The 18,023-nt window shown below is 43.2% G+C and overlaps 1 protein-coding gene across 1 annotated transcript in view; it reads right to left on the bottom strand.

The window, feature by feature from the left end:
- Nucleotides 1–8,701: 8,701 nt before the first annotated feature.
- LOC128687871 (uncharacterized) overlaps nucleotides 8,702–18,023 on the bottom strand; it is a 40,126-nt gene continuing 30,804 nt past the window's right edge. Inside the window, exon 2 of the mRNA XM_070083579.1 lies at nucleotides 8,702–11,670. Coding sequence (XP_069939680.1) covers nucleotides 9,508–11,670 — 2,163 coding nt within the window. The 3' untranslated portion in view covers nucleotides 8,702–9,507. The remainder of the gene's footprint in view (nucleotides 11,671–18,023) is intronic.

Here is an 18,023-nt window from a genome sequence, read left to right as displayed (position 1 = left end):
ACAATATAGTATATATATATATATATATATATATATATATATATATATATATATATATATATATATATTATTGTGACCACGAACGTGTGGTATTGATCAATAACAACACTGCACTAGCCAAGGTCCTTGGCTAGCGCAGTGATCAATATCACTCGTTCGTGGTCACAATAATATAAAATTCTGCTCGTTGAACTAGTACACCAAACAGGGACTAGAATGAAATTAGCCTAGAGTCATTCACACCATCGTGTGTCCTTGAGTAGGGAGTACAACATCCAGTTCCGCTGGATGCCCTGCTTTTAAGGATCGTATGGTCCAGTGGATTAGGGCATCATGTGTTTTCGCCCACCATGAGGCAGGCCAAAGCAACATGGGTTCGAGTCCTTGGCTAGTGCAGTGATGTTATTGATATATATATATATATATATATATATATATATATATATATATATATATATATATATATATATATATATATATATATATATATATGTTGTGCCGAATATGTAAAACTGGTCAATTAGCAAGAACTCATTTAAAATTAAGTCCTTTCCAAAATTTTTTCTTATACGTTTAAAGATATATTTTTTCATTAATGTTAATGTAAAAATTTTTAATTTTGCTCCAAAAGAATCTTAGAAAACTTACCTAACCTTATTATAACAAGAACAATTTATTTTAGCCTAACCCAACTAAATATATTTTAGATTTGTTTACAATAATTTAATACTAAACAAACACAGTGAAATACACTTTTTTCGTTAGGTTCAGAATGATTTTGGCGAAATTATTGCATACACAAACTTTCGCTTGCCCTATATGGCAAGATGAGCGTTGCTATTTAAGCCAAGATCGCAAGTTCTGCCTATTCGGCACGACATATATATATACCCTGAGAGGTATATTTCAGTATATATTCCGTACATGAAGAATGAAAATTAATTATTATGCGTCATTTAATGACCATGGTGTAGTCGATAGGCTTTAAACTCTCATTAATTAACCTGTCTTGCATAAAGTTTATTAATTTTCTCTGTGAAACTCACAAACTCGTCAATTTTCTCTGTGAAACTCACAAACTCGTCAATTTTCTCTGTGAAACTCACAAACTCGTCAATTTTCTCTGTGAAACTCACAAACTCGTCAATTTTCTCTGTGAAACTCACAAACTCGTCAATTTTCTCTGTGAAACTCACAAACTCGTCAATTTTCTCTGTGAAACTCACAAACTCGTCAATTTTCTCTGTGAAACTCACAAACTCGTCAATTTTCTCTGTGAAACTCACAAACTCGTCAATTTTCTCTGTGAAACTCACAAACTCGTCAATTTTCTCTCGGGAAAATTTCATTGTAAAAATTTAAATTAACGAAAAGTGTCATGAAGATTTACATAGATTTACCGTAATTGTATTGTCATTATTAATATTATTTTCTTGATGTGTATGATCATATATTTCTTGTATAAAAATATACTCGTTGTACATGTCAAATATTGATTAATAAAGTGTTTTAGTTAATTTAGATTAGAAGAGTTTTTATACGTTATTCTTAATCCTTCATGTATGATCAGTGTAGTGGATATACTGTATTATGTATGATCAGTGTAGTGGATACACTGTATTATGTATGATCAATGTAGTGGATACACTGTATTATGTATGATCAGTGTACTGGATACACTGTATTGTTATGTATGATCAGTGTAGTGAATATACTGTATTATGTATGATCAGTGTAGTGAATATACTGTATTATGTATGATCAGTGTACTGGATACACTGTATTGTTATGTATGATCAGTGTAGTGAATATACTGTATTATGTATGATCAGTGTACTGGATACACTGTATTGTTATGTATGATCAGTGTAGTGAATATACTGTATTATGTATGATCAGTGTAGTGAATATACTGTATTATGTATGATCAGTGTACTGGATACACTGTATTGTTATGTATGATCAGTGTAGTGAATATACTGTATTATGTATGATCAGTGTACTGGATACACTGTATTGTTATGTATGATCAGTGTACTGGATACACTGTATTATGTATGATCAGTGTACTGGATACACTGTATTATGTATGATCAGTGTACTGGATACACTGTATTGTTATGTATGATCAGTGTAGTGAATATACTGTATTATGTATGATCAGTGTACTGGATACACTGTATTGTTATGTATGATCAGTGTACTGGATACACTGTATTATGTATGATCAGTGTACTGGATACACTGTATTATGTATGATCAGTGTACTGGATACACTGTATTGTTATGTATGATCAGTGTAGTGAATATACTGTATTATGTATGATCAGTGTACTGGATACACTGTATTGTTATGTATGATCAGTGTACTGGATACACTGTATTATGTATGATCAGTGTACTGGATACACTGTATTATGTATGATCAGTGTACTGGATACACTGTATTGTTATGTATGATCAGTGTAGTGAATATACTGTATTATGTATGATCAGTGTACTGGATACACTGTATTGTTATGTATGATCAGTGTAGTGAATATACTGTATTATGTATGATCAGTGTAGTGAATATACTGTATTATGTATGATCAGTGTACTGGATACACTGTATTGTTATGTATGATCAGTGTAGTGAATATACTGTATTATGTATGATCAGTGTACTGGATACACTGTATTGTTATGTATGATCAGTGTAGTGAATATACTGTATTATGTATGATCAGTGTAGTGAATATACTGTATTATGTATGATCAGTGTACTGGATACACTGTATTGTTATGTATGATCAGTGTAGTGAATATACTGTATTATGTATGATCAGTGTACTGGATACACTGTATTGTTATGTATGATCAGTGTACTGGATACACTGTATTATGTATGATCAGTGTACTGGATACACTGTATTATGTATGATCAGTGTACTGGATACACTGTATTGTTATGTATGATCAGTGTAGTGAATATACTGTATTATGTATGATCAGTGTACTGGATACACTGTATTGTTATGTATGATCAGTGTACTGGATACACTGTATTATGTATGATCAGTGTACTGGATACACTGTATTATGTATGATCAGTGTACTGGATACACTGTATTGTTATGTATGATCAGTGTAGTGAATATACTGTATTATGTATGATCAGTGTACTGGATACACTGTATTGTTATGTATGATCAGTGTACTGGATACACTGTATTATGTATGATCAGTGTACTGGATACACTGTATTATGTATGATCAGTGTACTGGATACACTGTATTGTTATGTATGATCAGTGTAGTGAATATACTGTATTATGTATGATCAGTGTACTGGATACACTGTATTGTTATGTATGATCAGTGTAGTGAATATACTGTATTATGTATGATCAGTGTACTGGATACACTGTATTATGTATGATCAGTGTACTGGATACACTGTATTGTTATGTATGATCAGTGTACTGGATACACTGTATTATGTATGATCAGTGTACTGGATACACTGTATTATGTATGATCAGTGTACTGGATACACTGTATTGTTATGTATGATCAGTGTAGTGGATACACTGTATTGTTATGTATGATCAGTGTAGTGAATATACTGTATTATGTATGATCAGTGTACTGGATACACTGTATTGTTATGTATGATCAGTGTAGTGAATATACTGTATTATGTATGATCAGTGTACTGGATACACTGTATTGTTATGTATGATCAGTGTAGTGAATATACTGTATTATGTATGATCAGTGTACTGGATACACTGTATTGTTATGTATGATCAGTGTAGTGGATACACTGTATTATGTATGATCAGTGTACTGGATACACTGTATTGTTATGTATGATCAGTGTAGTGGATACACTGTATTGTTATGTATGATCAGTGTACTGGATACACTGTATTGTTATGTATGATCAGTGTACTGGATACACTGTATTGTTATGTATGATCAGTGTAGTGGATACACTGTATTATGTATGATCAGTGTACTGGATACACTGTATTGTTATGTATGATCAGTGTAGTGGATACACTGTATTATGTATGATCAGTGTACTGGATACACTGTATTGTTATGTATGATCAGTGTAGTGGATACACTGTATTATGTATGATCAGTGTACTGGATACACTGTATTGTTATGTATGATCAGTGTAGTGGATACACTGTATTATGTATGATCAGTGTACTGGATACACTGTATTGTTATGTATGATCAGTGTAGTGGATACACTGTATTATGTATGATCAGTGTACTGGATACACTGTATTGTTATGTATGATCAGTGTAGTGGATACACTGTATTATGTATGATCAGTGTACTGGATACACTGTATTGTTATGTATGATCAGTGTAGTGGATACACTGTATTATGTATGATCAGTGTACTGGATACACTGTATTGTTATGTATGATCAGTGTAGTGGATACACTGTATTATGTATGATCAGTGTACTGGATACACTGTATTATGTATGATCAGTGTAGTGGATACACTGTATTATGTATGATCAATGTAGTGGATACACTGTATTATGTATGATCAATGTAGTGGATACACTGTATTATGTATGATCAATGTAGTGGATACACTGTATTATGTATGATCAATGTAGTGGATACACTGTATTATGTATGATCAGTGTAGTGGATACACTGTATTATGTATGATCAATGTAGTGGATACACTGTATTATGTATGATCAATGTAGTGGATACACTGTATTATGTATGATCAATGTAGTGGATACACTGTATTATGTATGATCAGTGTAGTGGATACACTGTATTATGTATGATCAATGTAGTGGATACACTGTATTATGTATGATCAATGTAGTGGATACACTGTATTATGTATGATCAATGTAGTGGATACACTGTATTATGTATGATCAATGTAGTGGATACACTGTATTATGTATGATCAATGTAGTGGATACACTGTATTATGTATGATCAGTGTAGTGGATACACTGTATTATGTATGATCAGTGTAGTGGATACACTGTATTATGTATGATCAGTGTAGTGGATACACTGTATTATGTATGATCAATGTAGTGGATACACTGTATTATGTATGATCAATGTAGTGGATACACTGTATTATGTATGATCAATGTAGTGGATACACTGTATTATGTATGATCAGTGTAGTGGATACACTGTGTTATGTATGATCAATGTAGTGGATACACTGTATTATGTATGATCAATGTAGTGGATACACTGTATTATGTATGATCAATGTAGTGGATACACTGTATTATGTATGATCAGTGTAGTGGATACACTGTATTATGTATGATCAATGTAGTGGATACACTGTATTATGTATGATCAATGTAGTGGATACACTGTATTATGTATGATCAATGTAGTGGATACACTGTATTATGTATGATCAGTGTAGTGGATACACTGTATTATGTATGATCAGTGTAGTGGATACACTGTATTATGTATGATCAGTGTAGTGGATACACTGTATTATGTATGATCAATGTAGTGGATACACTGTATTATGTATGATCAATGTAGTGGATACACTGTATTATGTATGATCAATGTAGTGGATACACTGTATTATGTATGATCAATATAGTGGATACACTGTATTATGTATGATCAATGTAGTGGATACACTGTATTATGTATGATCAATATAGTGGATACACTGTATTATGTATGATCAATGTAGTGGATACACTGTATTATGTATGATCAATGTAGTGGATACACTGTATTATGTATGATCAATGTAGTGGATACACTGTATTATGTATGATCAATGTAGTGGATACACTGTATTATGTATGATCAATGTAGTGGATACACTGTATTATGTATGATCAATATAGTGGATACACTGTATTATGTATGATCAATGTAGTGGATACACTGTATTATGTATGATCAGTGTAGTGGATACACTGTATTATGTATGATCAGTGTACTGGATACACTGTATTGTTATGTATGATCAATGTAGTGGATACACTGAGCTCTTAAGAGCATGTTAGGAACACTGAACGTCTAACATCATGTCCCATAACAGTTTACCGAAATACACACTGACAACCACACCTGTCGTGACAACCACACCTGTCGTGACAACCACACCTGTTGTGACAACCACACCTGTCGTGGCAACCACACCTGTTGTGACAACCACACCTGTTGTGACAACCACACTAGTCATGACAAACACACCTGTTGTAACAATCACACCTGTCGTGACAACCACATCTGTCGTGACAACCTTACCTGTCGTGACAACTACACCTGTCGTGACAGCCACACCTGTTGTGACAACCACACCTGTCGTGACAACCACACCTGTCGTGACAACCACACCTGTCGTGACAACCACAACTGTTGTAACAACCACACCTGTCGTGACAACCACACCTGTCGTGACAACCACAACTGTTGTAACAACTACACCTGTCGTGACAACCACACCTGTCGTGACAACCACAACTGTTGTAACAACTACACCTGTCGTGACAACCACACCTGTCGTGGCAACCACACCTGTCGTGCGGATATCTTTTTCTTACCTATGGATATCTTTTTCTTACCTATGGATATCTTTTTCTTACCTATGGATATCTTTTTCTTACCTATGGATATCTTTTTCTTATTCAATGTTTAAGTCTCGTTATTATTAATTTGGTTTCATTATTATTACTATTAATGTTGTTGTTGCTGTTATAATTATTTCCAGAGGGATCTGCTAAACCCGGAGGGGTCATACAGCGCCCGGGGCATAGGACGTAATAAATTTTAGGAAAAAGAAGGATGACTTCACTTCCTCGGATCAAGAGCCCTTCATGGACATCATGGAGCATCTCTCTCGTTAAGTGTCGCATTTGTTCGTTCGGTGTCGCATTTGTTCGTTCGATGTCGCATTTGTTCGTTCGGTGTCGCATTTGTTCGTTCGATGTCGCATTTGTTCGTTCGGTGTCGCATTTGTTCGTTCGGTGTCGTATATGTTCGTTCGGTGTCATATTTGTTCGTTCGGTGTCGTATTTGTTCGTTCGGTGTCGTATATGTTCGTTCGGTGTCATATTTGTTCGTTCGGTGTCGCATTTGTTCGTTCGGTGTCGTATATGTTCGTTCGGTGTCATATTTGTTCGTTCGGTGTCGCATTTGTTCGTTCGGTGTCGCATTTGTTCGTTCGGTGTCGCATTTGTTCGTTCGGTGTCGCATTTGTTCGTTCGGTGTCGTATATGTTCGTTAGGTGTCGCATTTGTTCGTTCGGTGTCGCATTTGTTCGTTCGGTGTCGTATATGTTCGTTCGGTGTCGCATTTGTTCGTTCGGTGTCGCATTTGTTCGTTCGGTGTCGTATATGTTCGTTAGGTGTCGCATTTGTTCGTTCGGTGTCGCATTTGTTCGTTCGGTGTCATATTTGTTCGTTAGGTGTCATATTTGTTCGTTAGGTGTCGCATTTGTTCGTTTGGTGTCGTATTTGTTCGTTAGGTGTCGCATTTGTTCGTTCGGTGTCGTATTTGTTCGTTAGGTGTCGTATTTGTTCGTTAGGTGTCGCATTTGTTCGTTTGGTGTCGTATTTGTTCGTTAGGTGTCGCATTTGTTCGTTCGGTGTCGTATTTGTTCGTTAGGTGTCGTATTTGTTCGTTAGGTGTCGCATTTGTTCGTTCGGTGTCGTATTTGTTCGTTCGGTGTCGTATTTGTTCGTTCGGTGTCGCATTTGTTCGTTCGGTGTCGCATTTGTTCGTTCGGTGTCATATTTGTTCGTTAGGTGTTCGCATTTGTTCGTTAGGTGTCATATTTGTTCGTTAGGTGTCGCATTTGTTCGTTTGGTGTCGTATTTGTTCGTTCGGTGTCGCATTTGTTCGTTCGGTGTCATATTTGTTCGTTAGGTGTCGCATTTGTTCGTTCGGTGTCATATTTGTTCGTTAGGTGTCGCATTTGTTCGTTCGGTGTCGCATTTGTTCGTTCGGTGTCGTATTTGTTCGTTCGGTGTCGTATTTGTTCGTTCGGTGTCGTATTTGTTCGTTCGGTGTCGTATTTGTTCGTTCGGTGTCGTATTTGTTCGTTCGGTGTCGTATTTGTTCGTTCGGTGTCGCATTTGTTCGTTCGGTGTCATATTTGTTCGTTCGGTGTCGCATTTGTTCGTTCGGTGTCATATTTGTTCGTTCGGTGTCGTATTTATTCGTTCGGTGTCGTATTTGTTTATTGTATCAGATTTGTTCATTTCGTGTCAGATTTGTGACTGTTATACCGTGATGTCAGTACCATTGGTCAGTATACATAGCGGATGATCCCTGGACAGGTCACCCCTCCCCCCCCCAGTGTTGACCTGACCAGTCCAGTCACCACTCTGTAGGTGACCTGCTGGGGAAGCCTCCGGAATCTTGACAGCGTCAGCATCATTGGTAATTTTCTGAGAATGTTCAGTAACATCATTTTCTGATCTCTTAAAAAAATAGAAAGATAAAAAAACAATAAGTTCTTTACGGAGAACATGTTTGTATCTTTTTTTTTCAGGAATTCTTGGACAGAATCAAGTCACTGTTATATCTTCTTCAGTGGTGACAGGTCATACATTAACTCACATCACAGTGTCTTCTCCAGTGGTCACAAGTCATACATCAACTCACAAAACACTGACAAAATTCTACCGCTGTGACGAAAGGACAAATATATCACAGCCTATTTTTGATATCTTTTAATAATAAAATTACTGTACAATCAAACATGGTGATGCAAGAGACACTAACTAACTGCTGTTGATGATAACAATATTCTACCTGCAGGAAGACCTAGTCACTTGAGCAATATTACACGCGTCTATAGAGCCCCAGAGAGGACATAAATAGGATACTTAGAGAGACGATACAAAAGGAAGTGTGAGGCTCAGACAACGCCTGTCTTAGGATCAATATAAAATCAAAACCCAAGATTTATTTTGTTTTTTAACAATAATTTTGTTTGCCTCGACTTGTTAGCGAGAGAACTGGCTGAAAAGTTAAGCAGGCAGTATGTACACAACACTGATGATCCTGAGATGTGGGGAAACTTCTCTCCTGTACTTATCCTCGGAAAACTAATTCATTTTAATCCTGGCTAAAAATATACTTAATCCTAAACAAGATATGTTCAGTAAATCTATCAAAGCAACATATGTACAGCTTAAGTAAGTAGAGTAAAGCTAAGCAGCACTCAACAACTCGAAAGAAAGATATTTCACAAAATTCTTTGTTTTCTTTGGTGAGGGCAATGCCCTCGCTACGAAATATGTAAATTGACGACAGTTGAGTCTCGCGATGCGTCGGCTGGGGAGCTCCCGTTTGCCGGACCCTAAACTTAGTGAGGGTATAAGAGTCTCAGACTGCATTGTTATACTCTAACGTTCCCTGTCCTGAGAAGCTCACTCTCAGATGGAAATATAAACCATCGAGGAGCAATGGGGAGGGAGAGGAGAGGTCAAGTTCGGATGCCTTGTTAATGGTAGATAGGTCAGTCCCAGACGGGACGCCAGCCGTTGGGGTCACCGTTCCATTCCCTGTCCGCTCGTTCCTCAATGGCGCCTGCCGCTGCCACTACTGGCTGTGGATTTGACGCCGACTCTACCAGGTTGTGTTCTGGGCTGCTGGTGTTGGCTGGGGGCGCTGACGTTTGGTTCTTCTTATCAGTGGGTGCTAACACAAGAACCCCAGCCACTTCGCGTCCCTCTAGCCCAGGATGGTTTGGTAAGGGTAGTTTATCTCCATCAACTATTACTGGAATGAATTTTTTTGAACCTTCGTCATTAGCTTCTACAAGCCCAGCAAAGCGACCCTCGCGGTACTTGCCTAAACCAGAGAGTAACTCAGCCACTCCTTTAGGTGTACCGTCTTCATTCATCAGACGGTGAACTCTGATGTTGACACCTTCTTTAGATGGTGCATCAACTTTCGTTTCATCAATGCGGCTCTCAGAGGCATACACAGCTTCCAGAGCTTGTCTGGTGTTCTGGTCTAGAAAACCCTTAGTTAAGGCGTCATCTAAATTAATAACTTGGATCTCAGCGTTATCCAGGACTCCAGAGTCCAACAGATGAGAGCGAACATCAATGGGCAGTTCCTCAGGTAGATCATGCAAGATACCTGGCTTGGCACCCTCTAAGTTCAGAGCACCAAGGTCATCAATGTTGTCTCCTGGGGAGTATTCAATGAAATAAACTTCAACGGGTTCTTCTGGCAATGCGAACACTTCTGGATCTATGACAGGTGGAGGTGGTGGAGGTGCTGGTTCTCCGTCTTGGAAAATGATCTCAATGATAGGATCGTCGTAGCCCAGCTCAGCCCCGTACGTCAGTGACGCTGTAGATGATGAATGTTGGTCTTTTAATCCTACGGAAGCTCCAAAACCTTCTCCAATACTTCCTTTGCCACTGCCAAGGGCGTCAAAGCCACCAGCGAGAGGCAGAGCAGATCCACCGAGGTTGAGCTTTGAATCAGAGGGAAGGTCGTAGAGAGGGCGTAGCGGTGCACGAACTTCTTTTCCTATCAAGGCGCCTGTTGCACCAACATGCTCCGCAGCAAGGGGCTGTGATGGGTGGAAACCTTCGAGGTAAGATGAGGAAGAGGAGCCGTGCTCTGCCATGGGAAGAGGGAAGGAGGGAAGGGAACGAAACTCGCTGATTAGGTCTTTCCCAGGACCCAGAGGAGCCACTGGCACCCCTACTGAACTGTAGGAGGTACTAACTGTAGGCAATGCAGCATAGGAATCAATGGGTTTAGGAGGACCGTAGATATCAATGACTGGAGGGACATAACTGTTAACTGGAGCAGGAGGTGCGGCATAACTGTCAGCAGGAGAAGAGTAGCCACCTGCTGGCAGTGCTGGTGGCAAGAAGGAGCCTCCTCCAATATGAACCACATCCGAGTCTTTTACCGGACCAAAGTCGTGTGGAAGTCCTTTGGAATGTCCCCCCTTAATGTGACCGCCACCTCCGTGGCCTCCCTTAAAGTGACCACCGCCTCCTATACCCCCTCCATAGCCTCCCTTAATGGGGCCACCACCTCCAACGCCTCCTTTGAAGCCACCTCCGACTCCACCACCTCCGAAGCCTCCCTTGATGGGATCACCTCCTCCAATGCCTCCTTTGAAGTGGCCGCCGCCTCCTCCAAATCCTCCATTGATGGGGCCGCCGAATCCACCACCTCCTCCTCCAATACCTCCCTTGATGGGGCCGCCGAATCCACCACCTCCACCTCCAATACCTCCCTTGAATTGTCCTCCGCCTCCACCATAGCCTCCCTGTATGGGGATGCCTACTCCGCCCCCTCCAAATCCTCCCTTAAAGGGACCACCACCTCCGAAACCTCCGTTAAAGCTGCCGCCACCTCCGAAGCCTCCATTAACGTGGCCACGTCCGTAGGAAGAGGGAGGGAGGAGCGGAGGGCCGTACGAAGGCTTGATCGGAGGCGCTGGAGGCGGGTAGTAAGACTTAACGGGAGGCTGGTAGATGGGACGGATGACCGGCACAGTAATCACCTCCTCCTCATCGTAGTCGTCGTCAGATTCCTTCCACTTCTTGAAGAAGTCAGAGAACCAGGAACCGATACTTCTCCTGAGGCGTATCGACCGGTGTTCCTCTGCTTCCACGCTAGTCGCTGCCGCAGCCGCGGCCAACACCTGCAACACAAGACACACCTGTTAATGTTTGTCAAGGGCAAGTCACAAGACGATCCGTTGAATGCATTTATAACCCCTATGGGTTTAGAAGAGCTTCCCAATAATAATAATAATAATAATAATAATAATAATAATAATAAATGTATATATGTGTGCGTAAATATGTGTGTGTGTATGTGTAAAGTTTATACGGATGGTAATAAAAAGAGAGATAGTGACAGTGAAAAAAGCGAGTAAGATTAGAGAGCTGAATAGAACAGGTTGCAGAGAGAAAGCCTCGGCTGCCCACGCCACTTTTTGTACGCTTGACGAGATCTAAATTTCTGCATTTCACGCTGGCTACCACTGAAAGTGTAGAGGTACGCACGGGCCGGGCACCGCTGGTGAAAGGTGGGCGATGGAAGCAAGCCAGGCAGTCTGATGACACAGTTTTATTGGATTATCCTGGGTTACTAATCCGAGCAAAATCATCATCATTATCATCATAATGATAAGGATGATCATCATCTTCTACTGTTGTCTTGAGGCAGCTAAGGAGCCTTTAAGGATATTAATCCTGAGTTGATAGGTTATATTATGCAGGGGAGAGTAGCGCAAACCCTTATATACCAAGCGCACAGGAAGCTCTCGTAAGCCGTTATACAGCCTTTGAATCCTCTGTAAACGAAGTGGAACATTTTAATACTTCTCATTAACCATTCTGATCCTCGTTAAGTAGAGGGAATCCTGGAAACCACGGTAATGCAGTTAGAAATTCCAACCAGTTATAACACTGCAAATCCAAAGCGTACATAGGCTGAAGTTAAAGACCTTGGGTACCAAAACTGGTCACCTTGGGTACCAAAACTGGATACCTTGGGTATCAAGACTGGTCACCTTGGGTATCAAGACTGGTCACCTTGGGTATCAAAACTGGTCACCTTGGGTATCAAAACTGGTCACCTTGGGTATCAGCCGGGCTGTGGTTCGTACGTCGGTTTAAGTGCAGCCAGCAGTAACAGCCTGGTTGACCAGACCCTGGTCCACCACGAGGCCTGGTCTCAGACCGGGCCGCTGGGGCGTTGGTCCCCGAAACCCTCTCCAGGTATACTGCAGGTACCAAGACTGGTCACCTTGGATATCAGGACTGGTCATCTTGGGTATTAAAACTGATCACCTTGGGTATCAAAACTGGTTACCTTGGGTCACCTTGGGTATCAAAACAGGTCACCTTGGGTATCAAGACTGGACATTGGGCACACAGAAGTAAGCAACAGCAGCCAGGAGAACCAGCCGGGTGTGTAAGCGAGCATATAATGACAGTGCCAGACCAGAGATCAACATCATACAGCATAATACCATAGAGGTCTGAGACCAAGATCCAGCACCAACATACATAGATCAAACCAGTAGTAGACCACAGACCAGTGTCAGAGCGCAGACCAGCGACAGACCACAGACCAGTGTCAGAGCGCAGATCAGCGACAGAGCAGAGAAAGCACCACAGACCAAGTACGGAGAGAGAGAGATCAGTAGCTCTGTGGCTAGCAAGGTTGGTTGGTTAGTTGGGTCTAAAGCCTGTCGGCTGCCTGTAACCTGTTCACCACCAGTCAAGAATACTACCCAGGAACAGGCAGGTTCACCACCAGTCAAGAATACTACCCAGGAACAGGCAGGTTGACCACCAGTTAAGAATACTACCCAGGAACAGGCAGGTTCACCACCAGTCAAGAATACTACCCAGGAACAGGCAGGTTCACCACCAGTCAAGAATACTACCCAGGAACAGGCAGGTTGACCACCAGTTAAGAATACTACCCAGGAACAGGCAGGCTCACTACCAGTCAAGAATACTACCCAGGAACAGGCAGGTTGACCACCAGTTAAGAATACTACCCAGGAACAGGCAGGCTCACTACCAGTTAAGAATACTACCCAGGAACAGGCAGGCTCACTACCAGTCAAGAATACTACCCAGGAACAGGCAGGTTGACCACCAGTTAAGAATACTACCCAGGAACAGGCAGGCTCACTACCAGTCAAGAATACTACCCAGGAACAGGCAGGTTCACCACCAGTCAAGAATACTACCCAGGAACAGGCAGGTTCACCACCAGTCAAGAATACTACCCAGGAACAGGCAGGTTCACCACCAGTCAAGAATACTACCCAGGAACAGGCAGGTTCACCACCAGTCAAGAATACTACCCAGGAACAGGCAGGTTCACCACCAGTGAAGAATACTACCCAGGAACAGGCAGGTTCACCACCAGTCAAGAATACTACCCAGGAACAGGCAGGTTCACCACCAGTCAAGAAAGAACTACCCAGGAACAGGTAGGTTCACCACCAGTCAAGAAAGAACTACCCAGGAACAGGCAGGTTCACCACCAGTCAAGAAAATACTACCCAGGAACAGGCAGGTTCACCACCAGTCAAGAAAATACTACCCAGGAACAGGCAGGTTCACCACCAGTCAAGAAAGAACTACCCAGGAACAGGTAGGTTCACCACCAGTCAAGAAAGAACTACCCAGGAACAGGTAGGTTCACCACCAGTCAAGAATACTATAAGTGTCCGGGGCCCAAAACTGTTTAACAGCCTCCCATCAAGCATTAGGGGAATTGCCAATAAACCCCTGGCTGCCTTCAAGAGAGAGCTGGACAGATACCTAAAGTCAGTGCCGGATCAGCCGGGCTGTGGCTCGTACGTTGGACTGCGTGCGGCCAGCAGTAACAGCCTAGTTGATCAGGCCCTGATCCATCGGGAGGCCTGGTCATAGACCGGGCCGCGGGGGCGTTGATCCCCGGAATAACCTCCAGGTAACCTCCAGGTAACCTCCAGGAACGGGCAGGTTCACCACCAGTCAAGAATACTACCCAGGAACAGGCAGGTTCACCACCAGTCAAGAATACTACCCAGGAACAGGCAGGTTCACCACCAGTCAAGAATACTACCCAGGAACAGGCAGGCTAACTACCAGTCAAGAATACTACCCAGGAACAGGCAGGTTCACCACCAGTCAAGAATACTACCCAGGAACAGGCAGGTTCACCACCAGTCAAGAATACTACCCAGGAACAGGCAGGTTCACCACCAGTCAAGAATACTACCCAGGAACAGGCAGGTTCACCACCAGTCAAGAATACTACCCAGGAACAGGCAGGTTCACAACCAGTCAAGAATACTACCCAGGAACAGGTAGGTTCACCACCAGTCAAGAATACTACCCAGGAACAGGCAGGTTCACCACCAGTCAAGAATACTACCCAGGAACAGGCAGGTTCACCACCAGTCAAGAATACTACCCAGGAACAGGCAGGTTCACCACCAGTCAAGAATACTACCCAGGAACAGGCAGGTTCACCACCAGTCAAGAATACTACCCAGGAACAGGCAGGTTCACCACCAGTCAAGAATACTACCCAGGAACAGGCAGGTTCACCACCAGTCAAGAATACTACCCAGGAACAGGCAGGTTCACCACCAGTCAAGAATACTACCCAGGAACAGGCAGGTTCACCACCAGTCAAGAATACTACCCAGGAACAGGCAGGTTCATCACCAGTCAATAATACTACCCAGGAACAGGCAGGTTCACCACCAGTCAAGAATACTACCCAGGAACAGGCAGGTTCACCACCAGTCAAGAATACTACCCAGGAACATGCAAGAGAAACTGGAAACAGACTCACGACCACACAAGAAAAACTGGAGCAAAGAATAGGATAAATTTAAGAAAATATCTGAGTGTGTGGGTACAGTGATGGGTGGGTATCCCTCACCCATCACGGCGGGTATCCCGCACCCATCACGTTGGGCATTCCTTCCCCATCGTGGTGGGTATCCTATCCGTTACACAAAACGGACAGTATCCCTCACTTATTACATTGGGTATCCCTCACCAATCACGGTGGGTATCCCTCACTTATTACATTGGGTATCCCTCACCCATCACGGTGGGTATCCCTCACCTATCACGTTGGATATCTCTCTCCTGTCACGGTGCGTATCCCTCGTCCTGCCATAGTTCCTGCTTATAAAATTTACTCTAGCAGTAGCACTGCTGGTGACTGCTGTTGTTACTGGGACGAAAGTCCTCCCAGTAATACACACACACACAAAAAAAAGTCACAATACCGTGACTGGAACAATAAACAAATAACCTCCCTCGGTGTTCTTGATCTTACCCTCTGTGGGCACCAGCTCCCGTGCAGTGCTTCTCTTTTTTAGTATTTGACTGGCTCCTCCTACTCTTACTACCTCTCCACGACTACTTCCTTCCCTCCACTACTACCACTACTGCTACTACTACTACTACTACCATCTCCTGCCTATATATACCCATCCTGCTCTTCTTTTCGTTAGTGTGACTTTGTAAATGGTCCAAGTCGGACCGAAACGTCGTCGTAAGCTCCTCTCTTCTGTGTGTGGGTTATTTGTGTATTGTTCCAGTCACGGTATTGTGCCTCTTCTGTTATTTATAAACCCCGCAGTTAAGCGTCTTATTCTTTCCAACTTATTTAATATTCTTCCTTCTATTAAGTCCCTCTTTCGTTCTCATGAGGCTGCTCGTATTGCTACCAGGCGTCGTAAGACTCAGCTTCGCTTTCTGCGTGACTGTCTTGTGGAACAAGTTCTGTCACCTTCCTTCTCCCATTTTCTGAAACCCAACCCAATGGGCACTCCTTTCCTGATCATGCCCGTCTCCTCCTTCAACAGCTTATCAGGCCCTGATCCACCATGAGCCCTGGTCACAGACTGGTCCGCGGGGGTGTTGACCCCCGAAACCCTCTCCCGGTATACTCTATGTAAAGTTCCCGCTTCACACGGCGAGGTGTCCGGGTTCGATTCCCGGCTAGAGTAGAAACATTAGGGGTGTTTCCTTACACTGGTTGTCTATGTTCACTCATCAGTAAAATGGGTACCTGGGTGTTAGTAGACTGGTGTGGGTCGCATCCTGGGACAAAACTGACCTAATTTCCTCGAAATGTTCAGCATAACAAGCGGCTTTCTATATACTAGTATGTCACTGATGTCAGCTAGACCTGTACACCTTGTACATATACCTGTATACCTTGTACATGTACTTGTAAAAATAAAAATATTATTATTATTAACGAAGGGGGAAGTAAATGGTTCAGTACGTTATGAATCCAACGTTGGTTATGCGCAGGGACTGACAAAGTACACATTCCTACAGCAGCAGTTATAACATCACATCAGCAGACACGACCTTCATGAGTACGTGTTGGGAGGGGTGCTTGTGGAAGAACGGTCTGGCCACCCGTACTTCCCCGTGTGTGTACTGGAGGTAGGTGCGTGCCGTACCTCTCCGTGCGCGTACTGGAGGTAGGTGCGTGCCGTACCACTCCGTGAGTGTACTGGAGGTAGGTGCGTGCCGTACCGCTCCGTGTGCGTACTGGAGGTAGGTGCGTGCCGTACCACTCCGTGAGTGTACTGGAGGTAGGTGCGTGCCGTACCACTCCGTGTGTGTACTGGAGGTAGGTGCGTGCCTTACCTCTCCGTGTGTGTACTGGAGGTAGGTGCGTGCCGTACCTCTCCGTGTGTGTACTGGAGGTAGGTGCGTGCCGTACCTCTCCGTGTGCGTACTGGAGGTAGGTGTGTGCCGTACCTCTCCGTGTGTGTACTGGAGGTAGGTGCGTGCCTTACCTCTCCGTGTGCGTACTGGAGGTAGGTGCGTGCCGTACCTCTCCGTGTGTGTACTGGAGGTAGGTGCGTGCCGTACCTCTCCGTGTGTGTACTGGAGGTAGGTGCGTGCCGTACCACTCCGTGTGTGTACTGGAGGTAGGTGCGTGCCTTACCTCTCCGTGTGTTTACTGGAGGTAGGTGCGTGCCGTACCTCTCCGTGTGTGTACTGGAGGTAGGTGCGTGCCTTACCACTCCGTGTGTGTACTGGAGGTAGGTGCGTGCCTTACCTTTCCGTGTGTTTACTGGAGGTAGGTGCGTGCCGTACCACTCCGTGTGTGTACTGGAGGTAGGTGCGTGCCGTACCTCTCCGTGTGTGTACTGGAGGTAGGTGCGTGCCTTACCACTCCGTGTGTGTACTGGAGGTAGGTGCGTGCCTTACCTCTCCGTGTGTTTACTGGAGGTAGGTGCGTGCCGTACCACTCCGTGTGTGTACTGGAGGTAGGTGCGTGCCGTACCTCTTCGTGTGTGTACTGGAGGTAGGTGCGTGCCGTACCACTCCGTGTGTGTACTGGAGGTAAGTGCGTGCCGTACCACTCCGTGTGTGTACTGGAGGTAGGTGCGTGCCTTACCTCTCCGTGTGTGTACTGGATATAGGTGCGTGCCGTACCACTCCGTGTGTGTACTGTAGGTAGGTGCGTGCCGTACCTCTCCGTGTGTGTACT

The sequence above is a fragment of the Cherax quadricarinatus genome, chromosome 10 (genome assembly GCF_038502225.1).
Source record: "Cherax quadricarinatus isolate ZL_2023a chromosome 10, ASM3850222v1, whole genome shotgun sequence".
Classification (NCBI taxonomy): domain Eukaryota; kingdom Metazoa; phylum Arthropoda; class Malacostraca; order Decapoda; family Parastacidae; genus Cherax; species Cherax quadricarinatus.
The sequence above is the reverse complement of the archived record's forward strand: the minus strand, read 5'-3'. Positions and strand labels throughout refer to the sequence as shown.